Here is an 11943-nt window from a genome sequence, read left to right as displayed (position 1 = left end):
ACTCTTCAAGAGGTTCTAGAACACATGGCGAGAGGAGGTCCAATCTTTGTCAAATTGTTTTTGGAAACTTTATTAAAGTGTGTTGTTCAGTTGTTTTTGTAAGGACGAGTATAGTTTTGTTTTGTTTATTTGATGAATATGGAAGAAATGTTCTCTGTTGTACCTAAGGATGGCGGATTTTGATAACCATGGAAATCTAAAAAGGCTTTCGATAGTGCTATTCTTTGTAATCTTACACGTAAAAAGGGTTGATTAGCCATGATGAATTAGGAATTTAGATGATTTCTTCAACTTATAAAGATTGTAATAATTTTGGAAAACAAAATTTCGTTTACCCTACTGGGTTAGAAAGAAAGTTAATTATTTTCTTGATAACTTGAGTTATTACCTAATCTATCTATCTATGTTAACTAAGTTGAGAGATAATGTTATACGGAAGGAAAAAGAAACAAAAGTACTTTATTCCGATGTATCGTTTATTATTCGTATCATTATAAAAATCAAACATTCTTCGAATACAACTTTAAAAACCTATAAAACTTAAATCTCAACAATAACATAATATCAACAATAATTAAGTCACTAATTAGCCATTTACAAACATTATTTAATAACTATTAAATTATATCAAATAACTTCTATCTATGTGTATTTATCGGTGGGTGAACGAACATAAAACTTATATATAAAAACATTTCGATGCTACAAAACTCTACATAAGTTTGTCATACATTGCTCTCAAAATCGTTTAAAAAGTAAACATCTAGAATTTAAAATAAGTAGATTCTATTTTTGTATTTCGAGCCCTAAATAAAAATATAGATGAGAAAATTCTAAAATTAATTCAAAATACCTGTGTTCCTATAAAAGATGTGAAGATTTCGTACAGTTTATTTAAACATTGTGGTCAATTTAGAAAATAACGTAACAACATACCGACATTGAATTACATTTTGATTCATGAGATAATCGAACTGAATTTATTCTTAAAATATTTATATAACGAAATTATTAAAACAATATTTGCTTAAATATTAAGTTCACTATACATAATGTTATAACCAAAATAACGACTTTATTTACATACAAGTGCTATTTACAAAAACTATAATTCACATTATAGTGATGTGACGCTCCAATATCGATATTTCCATGCACCATCGATAAATGGTATACACAAGCAAGAAAATATCGATAAAGAAGAGTGATAGTCTTAGAGGTGAGAATTACTTTAATCGTGTTCAAAGTCTTACGATTATTTTATTATGAATGTTTTTGATTATATTTCATTACATTATTATTGCACTACAATTATTAGTGATTACATACATTTGATGCATCAGGGTTGAGATATATTTATTTATAGACAAATTCTGTGTCGGTACTAAAAATGATACAGTATTTTAGTGTTACAAATAACAAATAAAATGGGATGTATGTAACGAGGTACCTAAACTATAAAAAATATTAGAAAACATATTATTTTTCTGATGCATAAGACAGAAAGTCTGGGTAACACTGTTTGAAAGTCTCCAATTTTCTTTCCTTTCTTATAAAATTGTCATTAATTCACCTAACTAACGTCTAGTAAGTACATAGTTGAAGAGTAAATTCTATGATATGTTATCTATTCAAAGTGCGAGGTGCTCCTCACGAGAAACTAAAATAAGGTACATTGCACATTAACAGTAACATTGATTGCACAGAGTTCATCATCATTGCATACTCACGAACAGCACCATTCCACCTTCACATACAATACTTCGCAGCTATATGTAGTTGGCCGATAAAAACAAAATCACTGTTCTTTTTTTGAAATCACTTTATCGCCGAAACTAATACAAAGGCCGAATCGATGTCACATCCCTATTCACAGAGTTTGTTCTAATAAGTCCTTCCATTCAGTCTTAGACACTGTCAGGTGAGCTGGTCTCGCGCTCCTGTACGGAGGTGGAAGGTCGCTCCCAGTGCGAGGGCCAGACCCTCGCCGGGAGCGCGACCGGCCTTCAGATAACGTGCTGAGGAGGTTCCTCGTCGCTCTTCATGAGGACGTAGGCGACGGGACGCTTCACGTCAGCGGGAGGAGGGGAGGGGGTCCGGCGAGGGGGGCAGCCGCAGGGGGAGAGGGCGCTGCTGTATAGAGCACTGCTGTAGAGCGCGCCGCCGTATAGTGCCTGCAGAAGAAATGAGAGTTTTAGATACATAATATTAGATCAATCAACCAAATATATAGAAACATTTACAAACAAGATGTTAAAGTTCGTCTATAAAGAAGGCGTGTCTCCAGATTTTTTATCAATGTGCTGAGTATATAATACCTCTGTAGACCACGAGAGTTTGTGACAGAATAGATCCATGTATAGACCTCGACAGGGGGTGCCAAAATAGGCTGGCATTAAAACCACAAAATGTAAAACAGCACATGGACAACACTTAAAAGGGTGAGGTGAGTCAGATAGTAATTGCAAATATTTTCAAATCAATACCTTACTGAAGATTACCTGCAAATGCGCCAACTCGGCAGCTAGCTTTCCATCATCTGAGGGTAGCTTCGCGAACGGGTAGAACGGGTACGGCAGTGGCGGGAACAATGCTCTGCTCAACTCAGGTTTATCCGGCAGTAAGTGGTGAGGCATCGAGTGCAATTGTTGATGCACCGGGTGTGGTACCGAAGGAGTCACCAGTCTTGGTACCGGTGCCATCAGGCCGTTGATGCCGAAACCGAATTTAGGTTCCTTCTTGACAAGCGGTTTCGGCTTACGTCGTGGCCGGTATTTGTAGTCGGGATGTTCTTTCATATGGAGTGCCCTAGGAAAAAGAAAATAATTTTAAAATCGTGGCCATATGCTCAAATATTTTGTTGTCTTATTGAATCATTGTTGTTGGTTCTAAAAAAATACACTAGCTTTTCCATCAGGTATGGCTACTTTATGCCACATTCTATATTTTATTTTTAATACCAGACTGCGATATCTGAATAAACGTTATCCACGTCACAATTGTTGGCCCTCACGTCGCGGCCTCGCTCTCGAACAAACATCAACACTTCGAGAATTATCAGCGAAAACAAACGCGGAAGATATCCTATGCCTCTGAAATCGAATGCATAACTCAATTCGCCCCACAATACTATAAGTTTAGCGTCAAAATGCCACAATGAAACGCCGCTGGGCGATATAACATTATTATTTATGCAATAAAGCGTGCAATTGTCGCGAACGCCTGGCCGCCCTTAAAACAACAATGTCGATTCAACAATGCGCGGATTATTGCATTGTCCCAGTCACAATCGGGTATCTGTGTATACGACTGCACTATGTGCATTTCAAATGTAAGCAAAATTGGATTGTATTGTTATGGAGTAGAGTTGATTTTGGTGTGTGTGGGTGTGTGTTTACGTCCTGTGGTGTTGGGAATGAGTCGACACAGCGTCCGATTATGCGAGCTTTGTGATAGAATCGCGATTGTCAGCGAGTCGATTGTAATTATTCGAGTGGACCACGCCGGCGGATGATAGTTCGTCATTGCGCTGAGGTTTCAATGCGACTGTTTGTTGAGTCTGATTGTGCAGCGGATTTAGATTTATTTTTTTATTTAATTTGCTATTAATGCTATGTTTACAGTTGTCTGACTTATTAGCTGGTCTTCGATTGCATTGATGGCTAAGTGCGCACGTCATGATTCAGGATAGCGATTGATGATGACATAATATGATCCAATGTTTTTAATATGTTTCATCACGGTGACTATGACAGTATTTCTAGCCATTTAATAGCGATGCAGCTCAATAGGTGACGCTCTGTACCTAGATGGTCTTTTGTATGAATGTCGCAACGTGTAGGCAATCTCAACTTCTCAACACCCTTGAAATGAAAAAAGATTGATGTTGGTAGTGAGGTTTTTGAACTGTAACATGTTTTCTGAAGCTTGACTCGACACAGTCTGTGTATAAGCTTACTTGCTTGTTAATTTCTACCTATAATTATTATTTCCAATTATTGTAGGCTTTATATTCCATTTTTTATTCGATAGTTACCTAATAGAAGTCGATTACCATTATCAGTTTCAGAAATACTTTACAAAATCCTCTATTTATCCTATCACAAAATTTTCCATAGACGAGTAGCCAGCCTATTCACACCAAACACATTTATCAGTATTGAAAGAAACTGTCCTATCTTTGGAACCAAAAACCTGAGGTCATCGAACTCACACTATCACTTCTTTCATTACAGTTTGTTAACCAAATAAACACGATATCTTCAAGGAAAATATCACAATATCTTTGGTCAAGAAAAAACTTATCGCAGCATTTTTATCGAACACGTTTTTGGCGTATTTTTTCTATGGAACTAATCGAATTCGGTAAATATCGATATATTTATACATGATTCGATATCAACGATCGCTTTATGTGTTTATTGAATTTGGAACGTCAATAAGAAGTTATTGGGTTTTTTATTAATGCTTTTTGGTATAGATAGTGTTGTGTGATTGTACGTTGAATCGATATATTTTTTTAAAGAATTTTGGTGGGTTTCGAAGAAGGGACGAGATAGTTCTAATAAAAATCATGTTTGCTCTTATTTGCACTTTGAACCTGCTGCGCAATTTTGTTTTGGTGTCAGTCGACCGGAACAAATTGATATTTATTTATTTTAAAACAATTTATCATCCTGTCTTCACAATTTTAAACACGCGCTGCCGTTAGACGATATCATCTGCCGCTGAGCATTTCCCAAATATTTTTGGGCCAGCTTCCAGTCTGATCGGATGCAGCTGAGACAATGTTTTTTACATGGACCGATTACCTCTTTATATCTGATCTCCTCAACTCAGTTACTCGGGCAACCCGATAAGGAAGACCTCCTGGTAAAACTCGTTGTTAAATCTGGCTCCAGCTGACATAAGGACTACCAAAGATGTGCCAATCACAGCCAGGACTCAATTTACTACAAACTAGAGAACCCAGATTGAACGCCAAAATTCTATCGAATAAAATATGAACATCTATCTAATGGTTACAAAATCAATAAGCCATAGTATTGATGTAAGTGACAGGGCTAGGGGACGCCATGGTGTCTTCCCACTGTTATCGGTCAGACAATGGTGTAAGGCGCGCCTGTTTACCTCCATACTTATTTTTATCACTTGTTTGATCGGACCGTATAATCTGAGGACTCAATAACGGTCAGAAATGTCTGGGGCTATTGAGCAATTGAAAAAGTTTTATTAAGTAGCTTCTGGGTTTGGTCTTGGTTGAATCTTGTTTGGAAAATCAGTCTTTTTACCAAGAAAATTTTCGAGCTTCGGTAATGTTACTTGATGACATCGATGAGCCAGCAATACCTACATATGTATGTCATTTAGTGGAATCGTGAATCCAATCAAACTTTTTAGCCGGTCTTATGTCGCCGTATCGCCTTTCATCCTTATACGGATTTGTAAGCCCTATCAAAAATGTACAGTGTGTCATTTTCATTTTTATTGACCGATAATAAAATTCAGTGTTTGATTTACTTTATCAGCAAAATGCAAAATAAATGGTCTTTCAAAACGATCAGTACAAAAAAGGCTAATTATTTTTTTAGGCTTACTAGCCAAAAATTATGCTAAGCTGAAGAACTGTAGCTAAGGCATAATTTTTTAAAGGGATGCTGACGCTGGGCTCCGTAATGAACCAATATGTTAATACTTATTAGCAATTAATTAAAACTGAATGTTAGCATTTTTGTACGTCTCTTTAGCCGTTGCGCATAGTCCTAACTACATAAAAATGTAAAAAAAAAACATTATTTCTTTAACAAATACAACATTATGATCTACAATTTCAGCCCACAATCCTGTAACTACCATTCACTGAAAAGATATTACTTATCAATTGATTTCATTGTTGTTGAGCGTCACGTCACTGTACAAAGCGGTTATTGTAAGTTACAGTTATTTTAACTTATTTGTCGAAGATAACGTGTATGTTGTCGATAAATGATGAATAAAGGTGATTCAGCAGACATTTGTTTGAACCACGTGGGTTCTAGTTCTTGTTATCGGATTGTAACAATCGCTGTTATAATAGCGCCTTTAAAGTGAATAATGAATAATAATTATAATATACCTACTGTATATTATAATGTAATCGATGTTGTACGTACGAATATATTAGTCGAATTGAACTATTTAAAACTATGTTGTTTCCTTCAATCGCTTCCTGAGCTAATTATAGCACACGCATAAAAATCCTGATGTATCCGCCGTATATATCTAAATAAAACAGGGCCAAACGTGGTTTTGTACCACATTTGAAGGTGTTGGTGTCACTAAGGGGTTGATTTCACCAGTCTAAATGAACTCTATCACTCTTCTGGATTACAAATACCAGAAATTGATAATGAATTTGTGCGAAAAATATGAGTGACGACACAAACTCAAACATCGCTTTTTTTGTAGGTATCAGATTTCCGTCGCTCGCTCAAGATCAAGATTAAAATTGACTTGTATTAAACTTAGTTTTGTAGTGAAGTCCCTAACGTTTAAGTAAGATATGGGTAACAAATGAATAGTGACGCGGAGCGTGCCAGCCGCGCGCCCCGCTAATAAACTTGCCCTAACAAATTAATTCTTACTGCTTTATCTTATATAGAAATGTTAATGCGAAGATATGTGAATTTATAAAGAACAAAGGAACAAAGGAATTAATTCCAAGTAATTATTATTTCAATTTAAATTTTACATATTTTTTTAATTATAACAAAAAAAATATAGAGTTATTAATAAAAAAATATGTATATAAAAGAGGTATTAAAAATTATGAAGAAAATGCAGTATTCGAAAAGTTTAAACACAAATGGGTAAATAGATAAGTTAAAGAAAGTCTGCATTTAGGGTAATTTTAGTACTTTCTACCTTACTCTGTGAAGAGTTAAACAGAAGAAATGTAGCCAATAAGAATTGTTAAATTAAAAGGTTTTTAGGAAGTTCTAAAACGACCAACTTATTTCCGTAACGCAACTTTAAAACATTGTTAACGTTTTTTTTTTCAAATCTACAATCAAAAACACATCAACCGATAATAACAAAAATATTTAAACCCTTTTAGAACCCAGACAATTAAGTCCGATTTCGCAACAACAGCTCTATATTCGACCCGAGTTAGACTCGAGACATAAGCTCATTTTTATGGCTCTGGCAACCCCAGATAACGCTCCCCAACAATGCTAGATATTATTACAATGAATAACAGATAATTGTCGCCTCTCACCGACCTCTATGGACAGATTAAATTGATTTGTTGCCAATTTGTGATGCGTAGTTGAGTTCCTTTTTTGAAAGGGTTCTAGATTGTGTTTTTTGCGGACGAAAGGACCAGTTTTAGTGAGGTTCAGTTTTAGTTTTGCAGTCTAGTGCCGATTTGAGTGGTTTTCCCTACTTTTGGTCCTAAAATATCTACTAAAATTTCAGTAATTAATACTGTATAAATACTGGAATTTTGCAATATGTTGTAATAGAGAGCTGTGTTGCTGGGAAGTTTGTTCATCACTGTGTCTTCTTTCCAGCCATAACACTGGAAAGTGGCGAATGAGATGCTTTTTTGGGGGTCTTGTCCTTTGTAAATACATATTGATGTGACAATTGGCTTATCTAATAGTGCACATTCAATAACTTATTTTGACTTTGAATATGGACGACTAAAGAATGATCAACAAATAACTTATTTGTTGAAAACTTTGTTATTTTCATAAAGAACAAATATTGTTAGATAATAAGTAAATGCATCAGTTACTGGAAAAAAAATAATCTCCCATTACGAGTATTGAGTGAGAAAACAACTTCAAGATAAAAGTACACATAGACTGTAAAGAATGAATGAATCACTGACAATAAAAACTGATAGGTACCATAATGCTGAAAGATAAGTGGGCGTGTATTATTCCATGGAAATACTACAGTAGGTTTATTTGTAAAAAAAATAGATAAGGAAAAATGTAACTTTTCCACTAAGTCGGTACAGGCAGGTTTTTACTTACTCTCGATTTAAAATAAAAAATTGATTTATTTTCATTATAATTTGAGCAAAATACATATAAAACGATTTTGGATCTACAATATCATAAGGTATAAATATGAAAATTATGTTCTCCTCTTCCCGCAAAAATTACGAAACGGATGTCGATAGAACTTTACAGTTATAACAATATCTATATTCGTTTACCCAGGTGCAGCAAGAAAGTCTCTAAGCTCGACACTCGGATGAAAGCAGGGCACACAGCTGGTTATGATATAAAACCAGGAATAATTTCAGGAACTGTTTGATATCGTATTATTCAAAGATATCCTAGTGTTTTTCAGTTATGTTTTAAAGCTGTTGTATTAACCCAAAACTATCAGGTCTCAAAAGCACAGACACTCTAAAAACCTACCATCAAATACACTATTATATGATCAACATAAAATTATCAAACACACAGTAAGAAAAGCCCACATTTATATCTAATTATCAAGAGATAAGAACGTCATACATCCGGCGGCGTCTGTTCACACATTTACTTAATTGTGTCGCTAAACGGTCTATTTAATTAAACAATATGTACCTATTATAAATGTGAAAATATGTTCGGATGTGTGGATTTGCTTTCATGAAAAACTACGGAACAGATTATGATTAAACCCTCCAACAACACAGTGTACCAATACAAGAAACAAATATCATACAAATAGCCGAATTGAAAGCTTCAGCCATTGGTGTAATTCGTTAAAAATAACTTATTATCTAGTAATTTTCAGGTGCAAAAATAATCATCTCAGTTGCAGCAGAGAGACGATGAGAGATGTTTTTGAGGCTTAAGAATTTAAGTAGGTATAGATCAGGACTTCAAAAGGTAATGAGTGTTGGCCTTTGACACATTATTTTGCAGGTAACCGTGAACCCAATCAAGCTTTTCAGTCTATCTCATATCGGCTAGACACCGTTGTAATGCGCGCAATACCAATCCATCCCTATATTCATACCGATACCTATTCCTAACAGCTGCGAATCTATCGGCTAATTAAAAAGCAGCAAAGATTAATTTGATGTAACCTCATACGGAACCGGGACGACAAGGTAACTATTTCGCACGTAATTAGCCTAACATACTGCCAAGCAATGCAAGTATGTAATGACAATGACTCTAAGGTAATTAGTTGTATACCTAGGAAACGAATCAGACTACTTATATAAAATCCAAAAAGTAAGTAATGGGTTACTAACATCAGGTATTTACGGGACAACAAGGATGTACGCGTAAGTATAGCTTAATTGTCAGCTCCTTTATTTTCCTAAAATTAGAGAGAAATAAAGAGGGTAGAGGCCTAAATACAGGATGGTTACACTGAAATATGAGTTAGTTCCACGTTAGTTCCGATTATAAAGCTGAAAAGTTTGTTTGCTTGCTTGAACGCACTGTTCTGAAGAATTACAGGTCACATTTGAAAAAAATATTTCAGTGCTCGAGTTTGTTTCAGTGTCATTTGAAAAAAATATTTCAGTGTTCGATAGGTCATTCATCAAGGAAGGCTCGAGGCGTAGGCTACCATTTATCCAAGTGCGCGAAGTAGTTTCCAATAGTCACAGGTGAAACCGGTGTCTATCAAACAACGAATATCATTTAAGAAATAAAAACAAGTAGTGCATTTAACAAAAATAATTCTAAAACAATTAAAACCGCTCCGTAGAGAAATGGTATACCTAAACAAATACTATTTTTTTGTTCCACAGATAACGCAATATAAGGTGTGTGGCTTTTGTTAAATGTTTGCCCACAGATATGAAATTAAAAGAAGATAATGAATGCGAAGAGAAATTAAATACTTAAGAGTGTTGTTTGCTTAACAAATGAAAGGTTAACCGTGTGTGGTTTCTTTAAGTCAGTTTAATTATCTTGATTTTTTTGTTGAAAAAAAAACTTGGGGATGGTTACAAATATTTGTTCGGTTTCAAGTATGAGTAGTAAAGGGTTAAAAATTTCGAAATTAAACAGATTATTTTTCCGACCCAAATATCGACCAATAGAATTGCACCATTCGACGTCACGTGGTACAACCTACATGGTATTATACTGAAAATTTTTTGAATATTTTCTCTGGTCGTTGCTACGTCAAACTGACAGGTTGTGGCCGACATTTGGGACGGAAAAATAATCTCCCGAATACCACACGAGCTTCATAATTATCTGGCATTTCCCTCAAGGTTCCCTGCAAACAAATAAAGTAATAAGTTTTTCAGGAAAAATCACTCGCGCTTCGCGCTCGTTATTTTTTAACCTGAAAAACTTGACTCCTTCATTTGTTTGCAACGAACCTATCGGAAAATACCCGATAATTTTGAAGCTCTTGTGGTATTATAAGTGATAGTTAGGTGATCATTTGAATGAAAGCATTCCTTTTGCTAATTAAAGTATTGTAGGTTCCGGTTGAAAAGATAAAAAGAGGAGCCTATCCTTTTCCAAACTATAACGATGGTTAAATTGTTTAAATAATTTATTGCTGGTAAGCATTGTATCTTTTATTTTTTATAAATTAACAAAAACGATGCTATTTTATTTCCCCATATTAAAGGGTAGAATACTTATAATAATCATCACAACACGAATAAATTATTTCATAGTAAAATGCCGTTCTTTAAAAGTTAGAGAAATGGTAGTTTTAAAAGTTGAAAATAAATCAATATATAATTTAATCTTGACGCATTTACATTATAATAATTCAAACTTTCTTTAACTTGTGATATTTAGAACCATTTTTTTCAAAAACCTAACTGAGAAAAATAGAAAACAATACAATTCCACCCCATTTAAAAATGAACATTTATGTATTCTTAAGGATACCCCACTAACTCACCTCAACCTCTTAGCTTCATCTATGAACGGCCTCTTCTCCATCTCAGTCAGCAGCTTCCACTCCGCTCCCAGCCTCTTGGAGATCTCCGAGTTGTGCATCTTAGGGTTATCCTGCGCCATCTTCCGACGTTGCCCCCTCGACCACACCATGAAGGCGTTCATAGGCCTCTTTATATGGTCATTGGGCTGTTTACCCAGAGACATTGTTAGATCAATTTTGACGGCTTTAAAAAAACAACTTTCCAAAAAAATCAATTTACGCCACACCGGTACTGCACGCGCATTATTTTCAAAAACGAACTTATGTCAGTTTTGTATTTAGTGTAGTATTTTTATGAATTTTATTTTTAATTTATGCGTTACATTCAAAATATTGCGAACCGATTAAATCCCGCGCGCGTTGTGAAAAGCTCGTCGAAAGCTCAATGCGGCGCTTTTCTTGCTAGTGTCATGTTAACGGCGAACTCTGCCTTGTCCCCCCTTGGGTTTCCCCCCTCTAAAGTGAGTGGCCAATGGAGAGCGTCCGTGGGCGGCCGCTGGGTCGTGATTGGCTGAGGAATCGTTTGTCTCGCGCGCTTCAACAGGTAGCAGCGGCGTTCGTGTTTGCATGTTTATTAGCAAGATTAAATTTCTTTTTAAACCACAATCTTGGGGCAAAAAGAACGCGCCGCAATCGAATGTTGATTCGATTCGCAGAGCGCGGCCGGTGATTTGCACAAATTAATTGTTGACATTAGACCGGGTTCACACTGGCGGGAGAATGTTGAGGCGGCTTGTTGGTTTATTGGTTTCTGAAGATATCGATGTAATTACGTTTAATCGTTTAGAATGTAATGTTAAGTGTATTTGTAATGGATTATGTTGTCATGTAGTGTGTTCTTCTAAGAGTATACTTTGTTAATTGAATGTATTTTATTGTTTCTATATTTAATTTTACTGTGACTTATTTTATAACGGATATTTACTTGTCGTCTTGTAGTAATACATCTGTACGATGTAGTGACCGTTAAGTATTTTGTCCTAGTGCCTTATCGCAAACATATTTTTATTGGAAGCAAAGTAGGAAATA

At 35.3% G+C, this 11943-nt stretch overlaps 1 protein-coding gene across 2 annotated transcripts; it reads right to left on the bottom strand.

The window, feature by feature from the left end:
- Positions 1-458: 458 nt before the first annotated feature.
- LOC124646109 (transcription factor SOX-14-like) lies at positions 459-11330 on the bottom strand. 2 transcript variants are annotated; one of them, XM_047186181.1, is made up of 3 exons: positions 10876-11330; positions 2487-2808; positions 459-2174 (listed from the first exon to the last, which is right to left on the bottom strand). In XM_047186181.1, exons 1-3 carry the CDS (start codon positions 11076-11078, stop codon positions 2007-2009), a joined length of 693 nt encoding a protein of 230 aa, XP_047042137.1. In that variant the 5' UTR covers positions 11079-11330; the 3' UTR covers positions 459-2006. The 2 variants fall into 2 exon arrangements, with proteins under 2 accessions (XP_047042137.1, XP_047042138.1); XM_047186182.1 differs by having other exon boundaries at positions 2502-2808; positions 10876-11328.
- Between the last annotated feature and the right edge of the window lie 613 nt (positions 11331-11943).

Source organism: Helicoverpa zea, chromosome 3 (genome assembly GCF_022581195.2).
Source record: "Helicoverpa zea isolate HzStark_Cry1AcR chromosome 3, ilHelZeax1.1, whole genome shotgun sequence".
Lineage (NCBI taxonomy): Eukaryota > Metazoa > Arthropoda > Insecta > Lepidoptera > Noctuidae > Helicoverpa > Helicoverpa zea.
This window is presented reverse-complemented; position numbering and strand designations above follow the sequence as displayed.

Bases quoted from the DNA above. Each gene is read 5' to 3' on its own strand.
- LOC124646109 (XM_047186181.1), bottom strand. From the start codon at position 11,078: ATGTCTCTGGGTAAACAGCCCAATGACCATATAAAGAGGCCTATGAAC. The intron at 2,809-10,875 runs GTGAGTTAGTGG...TCTTTTTCCTAG, and splicing joins GATGAAGCTAAGAGGTTGAG to GGCACTCCATATGAAAGAAC. The intron at 2,175-2,486 runs GTATTGATTTGA...TTTCTTCTGCAG, and splicing joins TGCAGGTAATCTTCAGTAAG to GCACTATACGGCGGCGCGCT.